Source organism: Corythoichthys intestinalis, chromosome 15 (genome assembly GCF_030265065.1).
Source record: "Corythoichthys intestinalis isolate RoL2023-P3 chromosome 15, ASM3026506v1, whole genome shotgun sequence".
NCBI classification, from domain to species: domain Eukaryota; kingdom Metazoa; phylum Chordata; class Actinopteri; order Syngnathiformes; family Syngnathidae; genus Corythoichthys; species Corythoichthys intestinalis.
The window spans coordinates 9,796,725-9,822,018 of record NC_080409.1 but is presented as its reverse complement, the minus strand read 5'-3'; the positions used below and the strand labels follow the sequence as shown (position 1 = coordinate 9,822,018).

At 40.3% G+C, this 25,294-nt stretch overlaps 1 protein-coding gene across 2 annotated transcripts in view; it reads right to left on the bottom strand.

Moving 5' to 3' along the window:
- The window catches only part of mnat1 (MNAT1 component of CDK activating kinase), a 123,856-nt gene that overhangs the window by 1,816 nt on the left and 96,746 nt on the right, over positions 1-25,294 (bottom strand). The window contains exon 8 of one of the 2 annotated variants that reach the window (XM_057859577.1): positions 7,951-10,002. The exons of the other annotated variant lie outside the window; for it this stretch is intronic. Within the exon in view, the coding sequence (XP_057715560.1) occupies positions 9,894-10,002 (109 nt within the window). The 3' untranslated portion in view covers positions 7,951-9,893. Of the gene's footprint in view, positions 1-7,950; positions 10,003-25,294 lie in introns of those variants that run through there. 2 annotated transcript variants of the gene reach the window in all.

Below are 25,294 nucleotides of genomic sequence, written 5' to 3'. Positions count from 1 at the left end.
CAAAAAATCATCTCATCTCAGTTATTTCAGCCAAAGGAGGTAACACTAGCTATTAGGTGGTAGGGTGTCCTAACTTTTTCCCCAGTTAGAATATGCATTTTTGTTGATATATTTGGTTTAGTGAGTAGAACAATAATTTTTTTTTTTTTTTTAACCTGCCATTAAATCACTTTCTTTTCCAGAGATAAAGAAAAACAAAATCAGATATTGACATGTGCAAATTTCTTAATAACAAACTGAATATTTAATGGGGCGTCTTAATTTTTTCAAATGACTGTATGGTTGGGGAGCAATCCCCACAACCAAATTGTTCTGCTTTTGAAGCAAGAATCAAAAGTTTGCTTTGCCTTCTGTTTGTCCACTGTAGTGACCGCGATTCACCAAAGGGTTGACATGTTGGACGGGGAAAAAAACTTAAAATACATTGAAAAGGGTGTAAACCTAAAAGCACCTAAAACATGTTTAAAGTGTAACAACAAAAGCCCCGACGCGATTGATCTGGACGGCCCCCACTTGTGGCGGACCGCAGGAAACTTCAAAGTGAGATGGAAATCAAGAGCACAGACGGCCCTCTGATTTCTCTAGTCATTCAAGCCGATTTACACGGTAACCCAACACCTGTGTGATGTGTGAGAAAACACAGCAACTAGATCATAAGTTGATGGCGCATTGGTGTTCAGAGCACGGAAATACAAAGTACTCTTGCGAGCATGTAGAGATGCAAATATTTAGTCATACGTCACACCAGTGTGGTTTTTGGAAGCCCTTTTAATTTTCACCTTAGCCTTTTGGACAAAATGCGTATTTGTCATATTTTTAGTCATTTCAAAATGTGTCAGTCTTTGGCAGGGTTGTTAATAACTGTTAGAGTATGAGTTTTTGTTTGAGCTAAATTTTTAAATGCATTTTATAGGTACAGTATATTTAGCTTGTTTTTGAGGGAAAATGTGTTTGAACAATTTGTTAAAAGCATCGTTTAAAGAAAAAAAAAAAAACATTTTAAAGCATTTAAGATAGCTGACTTTTGCTATGCAAGTTAGCCAATTGTTCTCTTGTTGTACTTAGATCCTCATTTATTCATTTAAAACCGTCTGAGGTTAAGATTCTGTATTTTACATTTAAACTAGAAACTGCAATTACTGGAGAAATTATGATGGGTCTTTGCTGTGGTAGGTACGAATCTATTAGTTCAGTCCCTGATGATTTGGGGACATTTTGGGGACATGTTCTCTTGATATCAGGTCACTTCCTCTTGATTTGGGGACATTTTGGGGAGACGTCCTGTTGACATCAGGTCACCTATTGTTGATTTTGGGACATTTTGGGGACACGTTCTCTTGAAATCAGGTAGCTTCCTGTTAATTGGGGGACATGTCCTGTTGATATCCATTTTGGGGGACAAGTCCTGTTGATATCAGGTCACTTCCTGTTGATTTGGGGACACGTCCTGTTGATCTTAGGTCACTTCCTGTTGATTTTGGGACATTTCGGGGACACGTCCTGTCAATATCGGGTTACTTTCTTAATTTAGGGACATTTGGGTGACATGTCTTGTTGATATCCATTTGGGGGACATGTCCTGTTGATATCGGGTCACTTCCTGTTGATTTGGGGAGATTTCGGGGACACACCCTTTTGATATCAGATCACGAAATGCCAATGGTCTGTAATGGTAAATGGTCAAAAATCACACAAAAAAATGTTTTCCTGCCATTGAGAATGAATGGGAAATTTGGTCGTATATGGCTGTCAATGGCATCCCATTAGAGTGGAATGGGACAGTTTTTGGCGAATTTTGGGGGAACCGTATATTTGAAATTTTTGATGGGTAAATTATGCAATTTGGTCAAAAATTGTAACACAAGTAGCGTTTTGAAAACTTTTTGTTTTAAAAAAAAATTTTACTGGCGAACGGAAAATTTTGGGGGGTTGTTAAAAAAAATTCCCTGTGTCGCATAAAAATTCTGGTCATTTTGACATTAGAACAATGACGATCGGTCAAACGGTTTGGGCTGTGTGACGCGCCAAAGAAATGCCATACACAAAAATATGTATAATTTTTACAATATGGGCCTTTGCCTTGCAAAGCCCCATCTAATGAAAGTGCAAATTTGCATGGTCTGAAGAAACACTTGGGAATTTCATTTTTTATTCACATGTGATGCACTTTTGAAAGTGCAATCTTAGCAAACTTTTGTTGTACATCTCCTAAAATGTATTCTGCAACGCATTAAAAGTTCTTAATTCGATTACTCGATTATTCGACCTAACTAGTTGATAAATTAATCGACTACGATAATAATTGATAGCTGCCGCCCTACATATCACGGAAACGATGCCGCGTTTTTCTCTCGTCAGACGAAAATTTAACATTCGTCTCGTTATGTGTTAGTATCCCAAACACGTTTTTAGCTCGTTATTTTCTCGCCATCGTCGTAAAAAAGTGGTTGTCGACAAAATATTTTCGCTTTGATGAAAACAGCAACGCGTCACGGGAAAGTGAGACGAAGGGGTGAGGGGACGTCAATGCGCAGAAGGAGCACTCATCAGCCACTAGAGAAACAACACACACAAGTTCAAAAGAGGAGGGCCAGTGATTAATAATAACTTCATTAGCCGCGAGCTGCTGTAGTCTGTCCTTCAGAGCACTTGAGGGAGGTCTTCTCAGATGTCTTCCTGCATCCGATGAGTGCTGCCTATTGATTATATTGTGCTGTGCCGTTTTAATGGTGAAAAAAGTGGGCTATTTACAGCCTGGCTAAGTCTGCTCTTCCTGCTAATCTAATCCCCAAGCTACTCATGTGGTCATTCCTTCCAAGAAAGCTGAGAGCTCTGTGTAACTTTATACCAGCCTGCCCCTAAGGAGAGAGCAGGAGAGGAGAAAGAGAACATGAAGGTGGTGCAGGGGGGGGGGGGGGGGGGGGGGGGGGTGAAACGAGGAAGAGGGTGTGCAATCTGTGTATGTGAGAGTGTGAAAGAAGGCTTTGGGAAGTGGAGGAAGGGGTGGGTTGGGCTACCAGTTAAAATCACCTTTGGGTATCATCATGACAAAGCCTCTTCTCCTAAACCAACCTCACTGGCCTCTCCTCACCCCTTTCACCTCGCGTTAGTTCAGTTCTGCCCCATTAAGTCAGCGGCTCCATCTCACAGTGAGCCCCAAATGCATTCAAGTACGTGTACGCAAACCAGCACTCCGTACTACTATGGGCAGTTGGGAACATGGCTGGGATGGGAAACAAGCACAGGAATTTACAAACGTGGGATTTATGCTGCCTTCACATGCTCTGGGAAAGATGATTCTTACCACTTGCTAATTGATGATTACAAGTATGTCCTGTAAAAAAAAAAAAAAAAAAAAACAAACAAACAAAAAAACAGCAGACATGGACTTCATTTTGGGTTGTTGTGTGGGCAAAACTGTTTTAGACCTTTTATTTCAATCTACTAATCAATCTAATTTAATCTACTACAACAAGAAGAGAATGCATCAGAATGCTAAGGCTGCAAAAACTAATTCATTAAATCGATTAAAATGGATTAATAAATTAGTTGCCATCGAATTTGATAACTGAATTTTGCCAGAAACTATGACCAGTCCCGTTTTGGTCTTTGTTTTTCTATGTGAGGCTGGTGCGCACAACAGTGATTAGAGCAAGAGAGAGAGAGAGAGAGAGTTCACTGCAGTAACTGCTGCTGTTGGGCTGCTGAATCAATAATATTATTAAGTGTCTAGAGTGAGATTGTCGTTTGTGTTGTTAGATCCAGTGTGCCTCCATCAGTGGTGAGTAAATGAAGCCAATTGTATTGTTTGTATTTATTGATGAGACGTTACTACTTAGCACGGAGCTAGTTAGCGATTATGCTAATCAGTGTCTTAAGTGTCCGTTTGTATTGTGTTTTGGAGACGCATAGTAGAGTTGAGATATTGTTAGTAAAATTGTATTAAGAAACGACACACATAAAACCCATTCGTATAAGATCTTAGAGTCTCCTTTTCAACACAAACTCCCATTTAAACTGTAAATTGTCATACAAGAGAGTGTGCGTCGAAACTGTTTTTGAATTGTATTGTTGAACAACTGTTTGATAAAGAAAACTGATTCATTCATTACAGTCTGTCTCCTACTTATTCTATGTCTATATGTTGTTTAGTTCGTTTAAAGACTATAAATGAGTCATTGACACGCTTAGATACATGGTGCAGTTTTGAAAATCGAACGGACCGATTTGAACGTTTTTAACATGGTTTTAACCAGAAAACTAAGTTTCGGTTCAAAAACGATTAATCGAACAGTCTTAACCACAATGATTTCGTAAATGAAACAAAAGAATATAACTTTATCTAGGCATAAACAGCACGACAAAATAGCCAGCAACGGCTGCCTTAGCGCTCTGTTTGCAATGAGCTGGAGTAGTCATGTGATAACTTCTGCAGAATGAGCCTAACAAACTAGTTACACATAGGGGCCACTAGGGGTAACAACGCATTACAAATAAAGACAATCAGAGGACGTGACAGCAAATTTAATGTTGGGTTTTTAGTATAGCTTGGAACCAATTAGGCGATTTGCACGGAAAACGCCATTCATAAAAAAATCATGATCCGAAAGCCACTCCAGAACTAATTCATTTAATATCTTGTGGTACCACTGTATATAAAACAAATACTACTCTTGGCTTAATCCAGCACTAATACACAAACACACTCCAACTTGTTTATAGTTATGCATTGCTGATTCCCACAACACAGGACTGGAGCAGGGAAGACTTACCGTATTGGCCCAAATATAAGATGGCCCTGATTATAAGACGACCCCCTCTTTTTCAAGACTCGAGTTTGAAAAAAGACTTTTTGAACACCAAATTATTTTTTATACAGAAAATAATTACAGTACATCTGAAACAAATGATTAGAACAATATATTTGAGAGAAAAGCATGTTATTTTGCCTTATTCAAATCTAAATATCTGAACATTTAAATATGTAAATTAAAGTGCAATCACATTCGTAAATGAATGGCTTCTGGTTTTTGAAATGTAAATAATCCAATATATTGTGATAAAACAACAAAATTGCAATAACTGCTTTAACCATCAAAGTGAGGTCTAACTGTAACTGTAGTCTTGAAACAAATCTGAATAAGGAAAAACATTGCAATAAAATAATGCAAACTGGTTAAACTTGAGAGTAGCTGAGATCTGTCATGACAGAACATCGCTTCAATGATATCTGCCGCCAACTAGCGTCGTGAATGTGTTTAATGTCTAGACCCCGAATATAAGATGACTCCCACTTTTTCAGTCTTATTTCAATGCAAAAAACACAGTCTCATATTCGGGCCAATACGATAATTGACTATTGGTCGGCTCACAGTCGCAACCGTTTATTGATTGATGTAGCAAGCGACAAATGTACATCTATTTAACTATTGAGTAATCCGAATAGCGATTTGTGTACATCGCCCTCTAATGGTTGGTTGCTATTACTGGTTGTTTACACACTTATAGCAGCCCACCGTCAGTCACGTTAGCTGCTTTTGGCTGTGTGCGGCACACCTGAGCAATGGCGGACGGGGTACTTCCGGTCTTGCTCGGATTAGTCAATAGCAGTGTATTGCAAATGGGGGGGGGGGTCATGTTAGAGCTTTAGACTTAACTTATATAGTTAAGTTATAACTTTTATTATTGCATTATTACTAGGGCTGTCAAACGATTAAAAATTTTAATCGAGTTAATTACAGCTTAAAAATTAATTAATCGTAATTAATCGCAATTAATCGCAATTCAAACCATCTATAAAATATGCCATATTTTTCTGTAAATTATATATATATTCTGTAAAATAAATTGTTGGAATGGAAAGATAAGACACAAGATGGCTATATACATTCAACATACGGTACATAAGGACTGTAGTGGGCATTTCACTCTACTGTCATTTAAATCTGTCTATGCTGTCCTCACTCCGAAGCGTCTACTTTTTCCAAAGCTAGACAGCTAGTGAACGACGGCTTAATAATCAGACTTCTTCCTTTTTCATCTGATTTATTAATAAAATGGCCTCAAACCATTGTCCTCTTTAGACGTCATAAAACTACAAAAAAAAGTACACAAGCATTGCATTAGCAACAACGTTAGCTTAGCACGCTATACAGGTTCACTAAACATAAACAAAACGCGTCTCATACAAAAAATATAACATTTCGCTTACTAACATAATATGTACATTCTTTACAACAACCATACTTACGGACAAATCTTGTCCAAGGATCATATAAGCACAACATTACAACGTAGGTGTCAGCCCGAGACGTCGTGCAGCCATATTGAAATGGCAAGAAAACAATAAACCATCTCGCAAAGCGACCACAAGAGTTCGCTGTTAGACAGCACAAAAAGCCTTGCTGTAAAACTTACCATAAGGCAGAATACTGTCTGAGCGGGACATGTGCGTTAATTGCGTCAAATATTTTAACGTGATTAATTTAAAAAATTAATTACCTTGCGTTAACGCGATAATTTTGACAGCCCTAATTATTACATTACTATATATTCTTGTTCTCCTGTTCTTGAAACAAAATTTGTCTTTGTAATAAATGCCACTAACTTCTATTTTTATATAATTATATATATTATATATATATTTTAAATTTTACTTCCACTAATAAGTGCCTGTACATACAATATAAATTGCAAATTACCAAAACATTCTTGCTGATACAATTAACACTGCTACGAACTGGCGGTGCATAATCAAATTTATTTTGATTGAAAATGTTTAAGCCTTGGCAGGTGCATTTTTATGGTTCCTGATTTTCTTCATTAGGAAGAAATGGTTCGATGTACGGTAGTAAAACAAAATGATCAAAGCGTAGAATGCGTTCAATAAAAGTCGCTCCCATAGCACTTATGAAAAATTTAATGGCAACATATGCTATAAGCTACAATAGCAACAGCTACACTCTGAAGCGAGTGCCCGCACGCCCCCTCGTCTCTCCCCGAAGACCGGATTGCCTTTTGTTGGCGGTGCCCTGAAACCCAAGCCGTTTCGCTCGGTAACATCTTTCACTCTCTCGGCCCCGCCAGAGCATTAGCTGCAACTTGATATGAGTCTTTTCAAAGCCTCTTATTATTGTGTAAATATGGGTCACTTTGGTCTGCTCCATTATGTCGCTTAGGGGGAGCGGGACAAGAAGAGTGCAGGTGATGAAGACGACGTAATGACACAGAGAGACAGTGTGCGTGTCACGCTGCAATCAAAACCACAAAATATGCTGGGGGTTTTCCAGTTGCATGTACGTTAACAGGAACAAATTTGCGTCACATTTTCTTTCCCCCGACAATTTTACAATAAGTTTTTGTAATTGTAATTATGAGTAAGTATCCACAGTAAAAGACGCAACTGCTAATTTTAAGTTATTTCATCAGGTGCTGAGCATTGTTGTTTTCGTCAACGATGACACAAATATTTTGTCAATGAATGAGACAATGAGCTAAAAACGTGTCTTGGGAGATGAAAACATAACGAGATGAACGCCAGTTTTTGTCTAGCGAGACGACAACGAGGCAAAAATTTGTCAGTTTTAGTCATATGTTGTTGTTCGTGTATTTAGTCAGCTTGCATCATAAGGTACTGTTTGGGTCGTGTCACTCATGTGACTCATGTGCCCCCTCCCACCCTGACTGGGGTGAATGACCGTATGAACAATGATGGTTTCAAGGCAGGCTGCGCTCCAGGCTTGATTGTTTTGAAACACATGGTAAGATTACCGTAATTTCCCGAATATAAAGCGCACTTTTTCCCCCCAATATCAACTTGTAAAATCATGGTGCACATTATAAACGGGTACATGGATGGAGACAGAAATATATGTATATTATACAGTATATATATATATATTAAAACCGATTTTTTTAAAAATTATTGACACGGCCGTGTTGTGTTGAAGAAACGTATGCGGCGATCCGTTGCCTACCATTATGGTATGTGACATTACCATTTTGTTTCGGTAATACTTCACTCTGATCGGCCGAAGAATTTCGTTTGTGTTAAATTCTGCTTTTTTCACTCTTCATAAAGCACAGAATTTAGTTTCTTGAACTCATTTGAGTCAAAGTTTATTGCACTTCCACAACTCGGACCATAACAAACGTGACAACACAGACTTCCTGTGTCCGTCAACTATATCTGTCCCTTGGGAAACTCCAACCCAAATAACAATAGTTCCTATTGTTACTGTCGCATCGACAGCGATGAGCTCTCTCGGCTTTCCGACTTACGTTCTTTCTTTCATTTTACCGTATCAATCTATGGAGGAAACATTTATTCATCATGATGAAACGAGCAAGTTATACAGCAGCCTTTAAAAAGAAAGTCACATCTGTTTTGTTTTCTCCTGGATTCTGGTTAAGTTCAAGAAGTTATCAGATCATATTATTACCGTACATATTGTCAGTTTACGGTAATGTTTTGAACTACCATTGTGCTATGCTTGTGCTGTGTTTCACCAGTCAGTGAAATGACATTTCTGTTTCTGTACACGAGCTCTGTTTTCTTGTATTCTTCTATTTATTGGTGCTAAAATTAGGGTGCGCGTTATACACGGGGATAATAATTTTCCCTAGATTTTACAAGTAAATTTGGGATGCGCCTTATATTCGGGAAATTACGGTCGTTTTGTACGTGGCTTTAGCCTTTGAAGGTCAATGCTGAGTGATTATCACACACTAAATGTAACTTGTAGCGTTAGCATAGCAATCGCGTTACCATTATCATTAACTTCAGCGTAGTGAGCATCTTCTTCAACTGTTGTTGTATTGTTTTGGTTTTGTTGGCTAAGGCTTACAGTAGTAATGCTCTGTGCTTCCAGTTTTAAAACTACAGTTGTAACTCTACTTTTGAAATCAATTGGTTCTGGAAGTAGTTTTGTAACTTGAAAATTCTTTAAGTCGAGACGCGTCTTTCGTGTAAATGCTCTAATCTGTTCCAAGCCCCCCATAATGCTGACAAAGATCTTTTATAATGCATAATAATGCATAAAAACATGTAACAAATAAATCCTACAATTAGATTATTGCACAATAAACCTAAAATCAGAAGTTTGCATAATGTAAAAAAACCAAGACTAGAGTACGGGGCGAATGAAGAGGACACTGGGATACACACATACACCTAGATAGGTCCCTAGGTCCCTCCTAGACAATTGGACACCAGGAATGTTAGGCAATAGCCAATGGCAGAGCAGCTATAAGTATGTTACATTCAAGAAACTCTGGAAGCTGTGAGTGCCAGCCATACTGTATTTCGTAACAAGAGGCAATATTTTACCGTTGAGGTGTGTCTTAACCTGAAAATTCTGTATGCAAAGACGTTTGTTAAGTCGAGGTACCACTGTATTGGAAAACCCTCTCGTAGTTGGCGTAGTCCTTGCAGACGCTACAATATATGCTCGTCTGTCAATGTTCATTCCAAATTGTGGAATGTTTACAGACGAAAACTAAAGAAGACTACCACATTTTGAAATAACTAAAATATAACTACAGGTAGTCCGGGTTATAGACGATGATGTAACCAGAATTTCACCTTAAATCAGAATTAACCCTTCAGGTACCCCAAAATCTCAAAATAACAATTCAAAAACATGTATTATAAGTTATATTAATAATAAAAAAAAAAAATTAGGATACTGTGAGGTACGTTGTGGTAAGTGCCATTATATTCCCTGACTATTTGGGCTTTACTTGTAAATGAGTCGCCTTGCTGAGAGAAAAGGGTGCTGTAGAAAGACTAGGGAGGGGAGAGAGGGGTGATATCATGGCGCCTCCAGTCACCAGCATCGCCTCTCTCAACGTGAGCCTGCCGTCTGAACTTAAAAAAAACGGATCGGGACTCACTAGAGGAGTCGGCGCCGGGGGAGAAGAAGCAGCAGCAGCATGAGAACAAGGAAGCTGGACCTGATGGTGGGTTTCCCGGCTGAAAGGAACTGCAGCACGGCGGCAACACTGTTAGGGGAGGAAGGGATCCTGACATGAAGAACAGCAATGGGAACTAGGTACTGTTTACGCAACTCAAAAAAGAAAACGACTGGAGACAAAATGGCGGACGAGACTCCGGCGTCGTAAAGTCGAATCACGAAAGTCGGGTACGTCGTAACCCAGCGACTAACTGGAATAAGTATTTCGTCCAAAAGACAAAGACGAAAATTAAAAGGCCTGCCAAAAAATAATTTCCACTTTAAATCTAGAGCTATGGATACATGAGACTGACTGTCAGAAACAACCTAATAGATGTCTTCATCCCCACTGACGAGAAAATACCACACAGCAACATCCCTCATTTCAAATGAAAAGTGGTCTTTTCCAGTTGGTTTGGCATCATTTCCAGCTAAGAATGCTCACGTCCTTGTTAGGTTTGGACCCTACAATGCTGTAGAACCAAGGTGGCTTCGGTAAATGAGTCAAATATGATCTGGAGGTGAAACAAACGATAGCAGACATCGGATCCCTTGTCTAGACTCTTCAGATTCACAGGGATTGGATTAAGAAAGCTTGATGGAAAAGAAAAGAAGCAGCCCATGAGTAATATGCTGCGCTTCTTATTTCATCGGGCAGACAATCAACACACAAACCACAGAGCCGACGCACGCAGACGATGCAATCCCTTCCAACAAAACTTTCATTGTCAAAGCACTGTTTGTTTGGCTGCTGTTACCATTGCTGTTTGCTTTAAAGCCCGTTCGGTTTGGTTTCTGAGTGAAACTTATGCAACAACCAAGCACTTCCCCTTTCATGTTTTAGCAGCGACCTGAGCCTAGACCTCAGCTCGAGCACCTGTTGGCTTTTGCGACGCCCTCACTGATCCACGGTCACCTCTTATTTTTATTACAAAGGATCAGAGGTGTTTTTGGTGGTCAGCATGATACATGACTCAAAAAGGAGGAGTGACTTGAAAGTTGAGCTGAAACAAATACTCGAGCAACTCGAGTAACTCGAGTTTAAAAACTGATCCGAGTAATTTTATTCACTTTGAGGAATCGTTTAATTTTGCCAGCTCTAAGCATCCAGTTTTGCCCGGACTACTTTTAATGCGGGACAACGGACTGACGTCACGTGCGTAGAGGAAGAAGCAATAAAAACAAAAAAAAACAAAAACTTAGCGCAGCCGACAGCCGCTACAAACTACGCCGACGTTGCTAAAAACTAAGCCCGCATGATGCTAGTTTGGTAGCAGGTAGCGTCCGATGCGTCTCATAGATATCGCATGCATTTAGGACTACATGCGAAATGACAGACTCGGTTGCATCTGGGCAGCGTTAGTAAACAGCCGCCATCTTTAAGCAGTAGACTTCTCATCGCTAATAAATATAACGTTACTGTCACTCGCTCACGTAACGTTAGCCCTTCGGAGTGCTAGGTTTCTATTGATTATGACCACTGTCGATGCGTGGCTAACGTGTCTTACATATAGGCTTTATTTAATCTGTAAAAACACAGCGCTGTAGAGTGATGAGGGTGTAAAATTAAAACATAATAAAGCTAACTGTCAGTTTTAGCTCAGTAGTCATTGCTGAATCAATGTGCTCCAATACAGCAGGTATCATACATTTATTTTGAACACTGCAAAAACTCAAAATCCTACCAGTACTTACAGTTTAGACTAACTTAAAACTTAACTTAAAAATAGCTTGACACAAATGGAAATTAAATTGAAACACGTGGGAAAAACACGTAGCTTTCAAGTAATGTGTGTTATCAAGCGTAATTACATTTTTAGGTAAGAAATATTTTTTTGTGTGTTTTTTTTTTATAAGATCTAGAAGTTTTTTGAGCAAAAGCAGTGAATTTTTTTCCTAGTCACATCTTAGATGCAATTGTTGACTGTTTTCAACAATGTACATCGAAAATAAAGACATTGATTGACTGAAAATGGTTCAATATTGGATTAAATGTCTTTTTTTCTCATGTATATGTATAATTGCTCTTTACCTAAAAAAAAAAAAATGTTTTATCCGATTACTCGATTAATCGATAGAATTTTCAGTCGATTACTTGATTACTAAAATATTCGATAGCTGCAGCCCTACTTGAAAGCAATACTTAATAGCTATTCAACCTTTATTAAACATATTCTTAGCTTTTTTGATTAAACATGGCCTCACAAGTAGTTGTAGCTATTGGAGGCGGGTGGTAGGAACCCTGCCTGCCACACAAAAAAAAAAAAAACTACAAATGTGCTGCCTGCTTTACGCCATACGTCACTTCTAGGGCTGCAGCTATCCATTATTGAAATAATCGATTAATCTATTAATTAGTTAGTTCGAGTAGTCGAATAATCGGATTAGGAACAATGAATGCATTGTAGAATAAATGTTTAGAAGATGTAAAACAAGGGCTTGCTAAGATTGCACTTTGAAAAGAGCATTAAATGTAAATACAAAATAAAATTTCTGAGTGTTTTTTCAAACGATGCAGAATCGCACTTTCTTTTCACAAGAGTAATAAATGCATTTAAAAATAAATTAAAATACCTGAGCTAAGCATCAAACGGTATAAAAAAATCAATGAGGATCGAAGCACAACAAAAGAACATATGGCTAGCTTGCACAGTCCGCTAGCTTAAATGCTATAAAATGCCAACTTTGCCAACAAAGCTCTTAAGTTTTTTAAACACATGTTACCACAAATAACTGCTAATATACCTCTAAACTAAATTACGAATGCATGAACAATCTTATTAGCTCAAACAAATATTTACAACCTTATTTTGGTCTTAAAAGGGAGCAGCTGGATCCAGACATGTTGGGGGAGTTATGTCATATTCACCGTTGCCACTAGAGGGCAGTGTATCCAGCCAAATTGATAAAACTGAATGCAAACACTTTCAAAATAAACCATGATATTGCCAGTCTAATTAAATGAATCTTCGAAGCAGCAAAATCTGATATGAAGCTTTTTTTAGAGGTGCACGCTAAGTATCGGTCCGATATGCAGAAGCATAAATCAGCCTTAACAGTAAACAATCACATTTGCCGTTTGTACGTTTCTGTTGCTGATTTGATGTGCCATACGCTTGTTGCTTTACGTTCATGCTCGTACGTAAGTTACGCTTTAGGCCAGAGGTGGCAGTCGCCGGTAAATAAAGGGACAAACTCCCGAAAGCACCTTAAAAGAGCATACGACAGAAGAAAAAAAGTCTTAAATAGCATTATTATGTGAATTAGAATCATATTTTGAGACGATTCGATTATATACAACAATTTAGCAAAGCACAGATGATGAGAAATTAGTCTTTTAATCTGCCGGTTAGCCACGCATACGGTTGTCGGGCTCTAGCGTCCCCAACAGGTGGATGACGTCAGCGGGAGAATGGGCTCATCGGTTTTACTATTCAGCCCATTGAGGGGGAATTATGCAGAACGAGCAAAACGCGACGAAGAGAGCCGTAAAATGTCATTGTTTCAGTCTCTCTACTCCAATAATTTTACAGGATATTCTTTTTATCCAAGTATTTTTCCCCAATAGCTAAATAAATGGCTTGAGAACGACCAGTCAGCCCATTGAGGGGGAATTATTCAGAACGAGGAAAACATGACGAAGAGATCCGCAAAATGTCATTGTTTCAGTCTCTCTACTCCAATATTTTTACAGGATATTATTTTTATCCAAGTATTTTTCCCCAATAGCTAAATAAATGGCTTGAGAAGGACCAGTCAGCCCGTCGAGGGGGAACTATTCACAACGAGGAAAACGCGATGAAGAGAGCTGCAAAATGTAATTGTTTCAGTCTCTTTACTTCAATATTTTTACAGGATATTCTTCCAAGTATTTTCCCCAATTGCTAAATAAATGGCATGGTTATGACAAATAACAGTCTTGTGCTAAATGGAATATTAGATAATAAAAATGCATTTATTCCGGACGACATGGCAAAATTACTCCATAATGGTCAAAACTGTCGACTTCCCCTTTACTGTCGCACCTCCTGAACGATATTTTATGACACCTAAATCGGACATGTCATTTTCCTTCCCCGGCTTCGGAGAATGTAAACAAACCAAGAGGCGTGACAGCTAGCCGACATGCTAACCCGAACCAAGTGATGTTTCAAAGTCTTTGAAGCGCAAAATCACACATAACTAGCTCGGATGTTTTGACATGATGACTGGGTTGTCGATTGTCTTCGCCGGAGAGCAATTTACAGCTCGTTTCCCGGAGGAGGGCGGCTGCAGTTGTTGTGCAGCTAACGTGCAGCTAATGTGCATGAGGAGAGCTTTTTACATGCCTATCAATGATCAAACGTAAGTAGTCCTTAATTTAAAGAAAGTTTGTAGTGTTTACTTTGTAATCGCTGTATTCGCGGCTATTTTTAACTCAAAGTTGCAATTTCTGAAAAGCCACCTACATATTAAATGATCCCAGTATTTGACATTATACAGAACACAATGTTTACTCACTTCCTCGTAAGTCCAATGGTCCCACAGTAGTAGGGCTTGTTTTGGCGAATATCCACGGTGAATGGGAACCTTTTGAAACTCCAAAAAGGCGCTGCCTCCTCTCCCTCATACAGCAAGATTTTTCTGCAGCCGTTTGGCTGGCGTGATGCGAAAAATAAACGAATTAATCCGCAAAATCAACTGAATCCTTAGTCCTCATACACAACAGTACGGCTAAGTATAGCTAAGAGGACGCCTTCGACCGTACACGTCACAGTGCCCTCCTCCTCAATGCAAGACCGAAGCCGAAAGTCACTCATTTTCATGGCGCGGGATTAAAAAAACTAAATAAATATAGCGATCGCTTCCACACACATCCAAGCGGTCCTTATCATTCAGGAGCATAAAATACAGCGTGAATTATGAAATAAACATGCTTTTTCGTGTCACATGCACTTTAACTTGGAGGGGCTAGCAGAAAAAGAGTAATTGACAAATCCTCTCCTACCTGAGAAATACTTCAGTTTAATATTTGGCATGTTTATTTCAGAGAACACAGCTGACAAACACTGCAAACGGAGGACACACCATATTTTTCATAGGCCAGTCAATTGTGCCGGATGATAGCAGTGGTGCCCGGAAGTCTTCCTTTAGCGCACAGCTTTGACTGCGGTTGAGGATTCCATGCCTGGGAAGGATGAGGGCCAAGGGAAAGAGGGGAGGGGAGGATTGCGTAGAGCCACACACCTGCCAGATGATTTGTCAGTATAGAGGGGTCAGCACTCAGCTGTCACCCCCTAATCACCCATCCTACCCCTTAAGTCTACCCTCCCCTTCAAAAACACCCCCTCCTTGCATTCCTCTGGCAGCTCCGGTTTCACTCACAGCATGGTTGCCCCATCTGCCCCCCCCCCCCCCTTTTCCACCGCTCTACCCCCAGAGAAAATGTACCCGTGTGGCAGATGCAGCACACTGAGCACATTGTGTGTCCACGCAGTGCGCTCTTGTGCCCTGGTGCACGGGTTACACTATAATGTTTGTCCATTGGTGAAGTTGTTTCTTTTTGAAACAGAGGGCAAATCCAGCCCAGCACATGATAGGAATTGGTCCAGATACCCCCTGCAGACAAGGCAAACACTCTCACAGGTATACTATATCTGTCAACAGCAGTCTTTCAGCGCCACAGGTCAAAGGCCGTCCTCTTTTCCATTGAATCCAGCTTCCTCTGGGATGCGGCGGCATGCTATTAGCCTACCCACTGTCCACCAGATTAGCTTAACTTGCGAATGAGTTCAGGGGACTCGGTGCGGTTACATCACGTCTTATCCATTATCAAGAGTCTTATCATCGCCACTGACAGACCGAGGCTACATCTCTGAAGTAGAAGTGGCGGAAGCTATCACTAACACTTAGTTAAGAGCAACATGTTTAGAGTGTTAACAGATGCTCTGCTTGATACTTGAAATTGACACCCACCTAATAGTGAGTGAGAATCTGTAAGTTGCCCTCAAGGCAGAAGCTTTAATGATAATGGCTAAGCACTATTGTCGTCTCTTATGATAGAGGCTGATTGTTTTGCATGTGCCCGAAGACGGCTTCACTTCCTGATCCAGCCATCACCTGTCACCGCTCATCCGCCGCACTGTCTCGGTCCTGCACATTCCCACTCTAACCTGATGGGGTCAGTAGAGGCTGCCTTACAAGGACGGAGGAGCATCGCACGCCCTGACAGCTACTTGATACACAAGCACATCTTTCTTTCGTCTCCAGAGCTGCCACTTGATAACCCTGCGCCACCCTGAAAAGCTTTAAGGCAGGGCGCCCAATGGACTGCGTAGGGAGAAGAATGACACGACATCAGTGTCGTTGTCAACCAAATGCAGCTGTAAACAATGGAAGGGGACATATGCCGTTCAGGGAATAGCTGCTGGCCCAAGGCACACCCATAAACGCTTGCAAAGGTACCTTGACAGCTAGACGTAACAGGCTGGGAATAGAGCACCGAAACACAGAGGGAGAATAGAATTTTCCCATGAGGTCGGGAGGTATCAATTACAAATCACCTGAAGCATTGCAGGAAAGGCAAGGTGGATTTCAATAAGACAAGAGGAAGAGAAGAAAGACAGGCTTGTGGTGGGGGAAAAGACCAGAGACAAGAGGGATCAAAATTCATACACCGTATAGGTGATGCACTTCCAGTCTCTAGGTATGTGTGGTTAAGCTCTACATTACAGATGATTGTTTTCTTTCTCCAGCTCCAAAGAGGGGAAAATCATCCCGTTAATCCCTGAAACATCGTCGGGCCCTTTGCCTTGAGGTTTAAGAGCAGGGTAGAGTTGTGTCAAGTTTGCGTCCATGGAAACCCAGTGTGCGCACCGGGGTTATAACTTTTTGTCAAGTTAATCATGATTGGTTTCTTCAATTATACCGAAAGGTTCATCCAAACTCCATTTCAACCATATTTTAGAAAAGTCCCACTGAAACAAAAAGGTATTAAGCAGACAATTGGATTCAAGTCAGAAGGACTCAGACTCGCAAATTTAATGACTCGCAACTTGGCTTGGAAATAAAAGCAGACTCGGTTGAGCTGGGAGGGGTCTGACACTCGAGACTCGTCTTGACTTGTGAGCCAATAACTCGAGACTCGACTAGACTCGTGAGGCAATAACTCGAGACTCGACTGGACTCGTGACGCAATAACTCGAGACTCGACTGGACTCGTGAGACAATAACCTGAGACTCGACTGGACTCGTGAGGCAATGACTGGAAACTCGACAAGCTAACTTTAAAAACTTGAGTACTTAGTGGCTGGGTGGGAACAATGGTGAAGGCTTGGTTAACCTGTGACTCGACTCAACTCAACACAACAACATTTTGACTTGGCACAACTTGTCTTGACAACCTTTGACTTGACACGACTCATTTTTACAACATTGTGACTCGGCTTGACTCGACATGACCTTGAGATTCGACTCGAGCTGACTCGACATAACTTTATGACTCGACTTGACTTGAAATGACATAACCTCGTGACTCGACTCGACTTGCCCACAACGTAAGACTCTGGACTTACTTGCGACTTGGATCACAGAGACTCATGCAATTGTCTTGTATTAAGTACACAGTGAAAATTTATCAATAATAAGTTGCACTGCCATCATAATACACTGGAGTTTCAATTTCTATTCTTACTTTGACTTATTAAGCCATGTAGAGTTGGGGTTGCTCAACTAGTGATACGTTGTAGGCCTAAAACCAACCCAGAATTCTGGAGTTTCACTTTCTGTTCTCACCTTTATACATGCACTACAATGTCAAATTGGTGAAGTTTGTGTTGTTGAAGCTGTTTCATATCGAATGGTTGACTCAGAAGGTCACACAGAAAGATTTACAGCAAAGTTGAGAGGAAGAAGAAGAAGATTTGGTAACATAATGTGACTGACTTGAAGAAATCCATGAGGGTGATATTGCCTATCCCATTAGTGCAAACCCTAGAAATGGACAGAACAAGAATGCTAAAACTAATGAAGAGATAATGGGCCGCTTTAAACACATCAATCGCAGGAAAGTTAAACTGAAGAAAAGTGAAAAACTGAAAACTTGAGCAACATTAACCAATGCTGTGAACGGGCAATCAAAGCAATGTGGGAAATTCAGACCGCATGTAAGGACAAAAGCCACAACCAACACTGATAATAATAATTTTTTTACTTTTAATGGTCTATTTTGTATTTTCTTTATCCTGACGATGTGTTTTGTCCTGAGTTATTAAACAAAAAACTGCCTTTGGTTGTCTTATGATTTAACAGATATTAACCTTGTAACGGGTACTATTCTGGTTGTTGGTAGGCTTTATGAAAACTTCATTTTGAGTCCAGGGGGGACGTTTTTCAAAAATAGGACCAAATACAGGTTGTAAAAAAGTTATTAGTGCCGTCAAACTGGGAATCAAAAGCATTCGACCTTCGAGGGAGCAGCTGCTTCCGTAAACATAGTGAGTGCTTCAAAATAGTCACGAGACATCACCACTGCCGAGTATTGGCCTCCCTTTCCTTGAAGCGGCGACGCCAATAAACCTGAAGTTCCCATTCTGCTGGAAATTCATCTCACAGGGAGACTGCTAGACTGTATGGCGCATGGCCTGTGGAGGGGAAAAACAACAACACTTAAAGTGGTGTTGTTGCACATAGAGCAGAAATGTATCTTTGTCGCTTGTGTAGTGCTCGCTACTTTTTAGAAATGTCTCCCACACAATTAAAAAGGCTTTTCAACTGCCCCGCACACTTATTTAGGCCGGTACTTGGATAGGATCAATATTTGCACAGATCTAAGGGAGGGAAACAATGGTGATGTGGCCTCCACCGGCGCTGTCTGTTAATGGTCTGTTTACTGAGACAGACAGGATAATGGCCTGGGTGGGAGCGGGGCGGGTGCATGATTGGACGATGACTGCACTCCATATTGTTTTTGATCTGGTTAGCAACAAGGAAAGCCCACAGCTATAGAACCACAGATACTGAAGCCATGCAATGGGCGCTCCGTTGACACGGACGGCTTTGCAAGTCAAATGGCTGCCTTCCCTGAAGCCTATCGTTTGACATCACCTAGAATCAGTTTTGGCTATGCAAATTGCAAATCTGTGACCTCTACGAGAGCGAAGCCAGGTTTTTAGATGAACGCAACAGAGGTACTTCAATGGGCCTTGAAATGCAAGGGACTAGCACACGTACTGAGAGAGGAGGACATATTAGATATCCAGTCTTGGAACTAACCTTTATATTCGTTACGCTACATAATGAAGCTACTTTTTGCCAGACATTTGCATTTGTCATTATGATCTGAGTCACAAGTAAGTCCCGAGTTTAACCTGTTGTGGGCAAGTCGAGTCGAGTCATAAGGCAGGGCTCCAGACTAACATTTTTTTACCAGGAGCACAGTGGCCCCTAACTTAAAATTTTAGGTGTGGAAGCAGAAGATTCAGAGATTCAGAATGTAAATCGACATTCAAAGTTTTCCTCTAATTTTAACTGATAAATACTTTCATAATAAATGCATAAAACTACAAGTTATTAATCTAGATTTTATTCTCTATTAGTTTTGACATCAACCAGTATACTAGAGCTGAAATGAATAATCGAGCAACGAGGAGGAAGCCTCTGCTGAAGATGGTACACAAGAAAGCCCGCTTCAAATTGATTGTTGCAGATTCTACAGAAACCTGTGTTGCCTTCGTTGAATGTAATGAATGTGACGCTCATACGAGAGCATAAATAATAAAACTTTCGGGTTTGTTTCGGGCTCGGGCCTGAAAATCAAGTTAATGGATCGGGCTCAAGTCGGGCTTTAATACCCGCGGACCTGGGTCAGGTTGGGCTGGATTTTTTAAGCCCAATCTTACCTCCAGTCTTAGTTATTAGTCTCAGAACTTGTCTTCATTTAGTTTTTGTTGACGAAAACTCAACTAAACTAACTCAACTAATTTTGTCTAGTTTTAGTCGATGTTTACTAAAAATGTTTTCATTTGTAAAATTCAAAAGTTTTACTCCGAAAATAAAGAAATAAAGGTGTCCAACTATTTTGATTGAACAATGCCAGACAAGCACACATTGAAGCATCTACAAGGACAATGCCAACTTGGTGATAATACACACTCGGCAGGAAAACTACATAATTAATATTAATTATACCCACCTGGACGCCACGAACTGTATGTAAAAGGGGGTGTCTGAGAGTTTAAGAGGACGCTCGCCGTTCGTTTTAGCATTAGGCTAATGCTATGCTAACGCGACGAGTTACATATAGTATGTGATGATCACTCAGCAAAGACCTTTAAAGGCTCAAGCTACATTGTGTATTCTCTCTGGCCACGATAAGAAAACAAATCTTACCGTTTGTGTGTGTGCAAGCTTTGAAAGTTTAGAGGACATTGCACGGGTGTGTGTGTGTGTGTGTGTGTGGAGGGGTGGCAGGACATCACATGAGTGACACAACCAGACATTGTTTATATGCAGGCTAACTACATATGTCACATATTGTGAGCATGTGACGGAAACTATATCGAATTTTCATCTTAGTCTCGTATCGTCAGACGAAAACTGGCATTAGACTCTTTATGTTTTAGTCTCCCCAAAATACATTTTTAGATCATTATCGTCTCATCATGAAACAAATGTTTGTTGACAAAAGCAACACTGTTTTAAACAAAGTAGTTGCTCGTGCTCACAAAGTAGTTGCTCGTGTGCACAAAAAATTTGAGCATGTGCACGAGTTTTTTTTTTTTTTTTTTCCCCCATTCATGTCATGTCTGGGGCTCTGTACATTTCATAGTGTTAGGAGGGAGTTGTCTTTTCTTTTACTGTATGACAGGATAATAAAAATGCTTTTTAAAATCGTTTATATATATATATATTAAGGGTGTAACGGTACATGTATTTTTATTGAACCGTTTCGGTACGTGGTGCTCGGTTCGGAACGGAGGCGTACCGAACGACTTTCTGACGTAATGTAATCCTTACTTTTCAAGGCTGTGAGTCGATCGGGTTACAGTTTCTTTGTGTAAATTATATTTACTCCGTCTACTATAATGAGGACCAATACGGTAGGAAAGTATAACCCAGAAACGTCAACGACGTGACAATGTGGCTGCCGCGAGAACGCAGTGAAACGCGTGCGTTAAAGTCATTCAGCCAATGCACACCAGTTGCAGTGCGGCTGTGTGTTAGACGCGTCCCAGAAGCGGCTCAACACGACGCACGCGAAAAGAACGGCAGAGTTTATTACTTGGCGCGAGACGCGACCCTCCTGCGTCAATACTACTACCGGTAGCTAGGATCGGGCAGACCGGAAGTCACTCGTGTAAAAATACGGTGGATCCGGTCGATTTTCAAACTAATATGCAATCGTAACCCACTTTTTGAGTCCATCAGATCTCTTGAGTGGTAGATCGGGGCACGGTTGACTTCTCTGTCTCTGTTGATTTACTCCTGTCTCCTCTGCTATAATAAAAACCAACACGGCCCCGTGTTCAATACAAAACCCTCGTACCACAACAAAACAAGTAGGACAACTAATATTCACATAGGAACTAAACTTATACAACATAAAATATACAATATAAATGAATACTACATCACATTTGTAAAATATAAACACATAATAAAATAAATAATAGCCCATTTAAATAAAATAAATTGAAATGAGCTAAAACACCTGTAATTAAATAGTAAGAATAATAAACAGATCCTGCTTACCCAATTATATTAATTTCTGTGTGGCGCTTTAACTTAAGAAAATCCACCAATAAAGCTTTTGAAAACCGTTAATTAAAAAAAAAAAAAAAAAAAAATTGTAAATTTGTATTTCATTTGTAAAGTACATGTTAAAATCTTTGTCTTTGGGATTGCTTTTCTCTTTAGCACAGGACTTCTTTTTTCTTCTTTCAGAAAGAAAGCTGACCAATACGCAGGGTCTGAAAGGCAAATTGTTGTTGGATTATCTTTAAATACCCGCTACTTTTTGAGCAGAATTCTAGCTTTGTATAGGCCAGGGGTCGCGTTAACCGGATATTTTCCGTCGTTGACCGGTTTTTTAAAACGGTGACGAAAAAAACTGAAGTCCGTCCGTCATTTTGACAGGTTGCAATTCACACCCCAGACCACAGGGTGGCGAGTTAGCATATTAATTAGCTATTGTCTCTCTTAATGCATGACGTCGTTGGCTCTTCTGTCAGAATATTGTAGCGTCACCGGGGTCTGGCGGTGGCACCGTGATTGACACATCAACGCGAGGTTCTTATTGGTGCACCCGGTGTGCCAGCGCGTCATCCAATTGATGGACAAGATTGCCGTCTGTGTATAGACCCCAATCACATGACGTCACAACTCCGCCCCCCTGACTGGAGCCGCCATATTGTGTGTCAGCTCGTCATGTTTACACATTACCGCTACGTACATGCCTCCTATTACGGCGTGTTTTTCTGCTCGTTAATATTAATAATCAAAATGGTGAAGGCGTGTGTGGCGGTTGGTTGCTGTAACAGAGAAGATAGACGGAGAGACTTGAAGTTCTACCGTATTCTGAGAGACCCGAAGATGAGAGCGAGATGGACTGCTGTAATTCGACAAGAAATCTGGGCACCAAACGATCACCACAGACTATGTAGTAGTCATTTTATATCTGGTAAGATGCATTTAATATATATTTAGAAGATTTTGGGCTGACAACCACAATTAAGATCATTGTGTGACGTTGGTGATTGGGGTCTATATCGTTGCCTTTTTTTTTTTCTTTTTTCTTCTTTTTTTTGGGGGCGGAGTTGTTGGCGGTAAGCAGGGTAAAAAGGGAGAAAAATACCACGACTTCCGTGTCTAATTTTTTTGCCGCCAAGCAAGCGTTACAATATTAATTAAAAATGAATGAAAACTAAATACTATTGAATATGTCATCATTATCATTTTAAAAATTTAAGTGACGGGTAAAAATAGACTATGACCAGATTTTTATGACCCTGTCAGTCAAAATGACAGACAACGAAAATGTCTAGCGCAACCAACCGCCACACACGCCTTCACCATTTTGATTATTAATATTAACGAGCAGAAAAACACGCCGTAATAGGAGGCATGTACATAGCGGTAATGTGTAAACATGACGAGCTGACACACAATATGGCGGCTCCAGTCAGGGGGGCGGAGTTGTGACATCATGTGATTGGGGTCTATACACAGGCGGCAATCTTGTCCATCAATTGGATGACGCGCTGGCACACCGGGTGCACCAATAAGAACCTCGCGTTGATGTGTCAATCACGGTGCCACCGCCAGACCCCGGTGACGCTACAATATTCTGACAGAAGAGCCAACGACGTCATGCATTAAGAGAGACAATAGCTAATTAATATCCTAACTCGCCACCCTGTGGTCTGGGGTGTGAATTGCAACCTGTCAAAATGACGGACGGACTTCAGTTTTTTCCGTCGCCGTTTTAAAAAAACGGTCAACGACGGAAAATATCCGGTTAACGCGACTCCTGATATACATATATACACGAGAGGCATTCAAAAAGTAATGCACTCAAGTGCATTGCTCGTTTTACCAATCTCGTTTGTATCTGGCACAAATATGATAGGACACACCTTTTTGCGATTGTTTTATGTGTTTTTCTTATTTTCGGATTTTTAAAGCTTAAACTAGCTTCCAAAATGGCTGCCCCTCTTGAAGCTCGTCAGAGGTGGATGGGCGACCACTACGGGGCTTATCGGCTATGCTGGTTTTACCCACATCTTCATGGTCTTCGGTGCTGTTTTTAAATCGCTGTACCCATCTTTTTACAGTACTATAGTCTATGCTATCATCCTTGTAGACATTTCCAGCCGGTTGTGAATTCTCAGAGGGGTTTCTTCCTCTGCAACAAGGAATTCGATTACAGCTCTTTGTTTCTGACAAGCTTCAAGAGGGGCGGCCATTTTGGAAGCTCTTTTAAGCTTTAAAAAAAACACATATAACAATAACAAAAAGGTGTGTCCTATCATGTTTGTGCCAAATATAAAGAAGATTGGTAAAATCCTGTACGAGCAATGCACTTGAGTGCATTAGTTTTTGAATGCCCCTCGTATGTATGTATGTATATATATATATATATATATATATATATATATATATATATATATATATATATATATACATATATATATCCTGTTTATATAAAGTAAAGTAACTTAAAGTAGTTGCTTTCATAATTGAATGACTATTAAAGTAATTAGGTACTTTTTTAGAGAAGTAATGATAGGTCTTTACTTTTCGAAAGTAACTTGACAACAATGCCAATATTGGAGGGACCAAGTTCAGTTTGGGTCTCAAAATAGTCAAGGGGAAAAGCCCTTTTGTTATGCAAGAACCAAACAAACTAGCTTCCCATAAACTGTGTTCTGGCAACAATGCTCACTATCTTTATTGGGCAATGAATGCAAAATATGAGTCTTTAAAAGAAAGGAAAAGTAGATCAAAGACGGCTGCTCTCGAGGGAGTTCATGTAGGGTCATTTAAACCGACGCCGCTGCCTCCTGCTCGTAACTTATGCATCAAAGCTGTGTTGGTGTGAGACAGTGTGACTGGATGAAGCTCAAATACACTCTCAGCACCTTCACGTCCACAGTGCGGCACTTCAGGTCCAATACTGTCAGCGAACACACCCCTCCCCAATCACATCATACCCTCCAGCTCCATTGGACATATCAGGTGGATGCAAGCCCAGGGAACCTGGAGAAATCATTCATGTCTGATGTTAGAAATTCTTGCGCATTTTAACACGTTGTGGGGCTATTTTTGGTCATTTAAAGCAGGGGTCCCCATCTGCCGGGCCGGTCCGTGGCGCATTTGCTACCAGGCCGCACAGAAATAATAATTTATTAACGACCGCATTCTGGCCGAATTAACCCTGTGCCCCTGCTTAACACACCAATATCCCCGTCTACTCTAGATATAATACTACAGGATAGATTACAATGTCGTCATAGAAATCCATTCATTGGACTGCTAGCAGTACATCTTGTTTTGTGTATATAATATACAGTGCCTTGCAAAAGTATTCGGCCCCCTTGAATCTTGCAACCTTTCGCCACATTTCAGGCTTCAAACAAAGATATGAAATTTAATTTTTTTGTCAAGAATCAACAACAAGTGGGACACAATCGTGAAGTGGAACAACATTTATTGGATAATTGAAACTTTTTTAACAAATAAAAAACTGAAAAGTGGGGCGTGCAATATTATTCGGCCCCTTTACTTTCAGTGCAGCAAACTCACTCCAGAAGTTCAGTGAGGATCTCTGAATGATCCAATGTTGTCCTAAATGACCGATGATG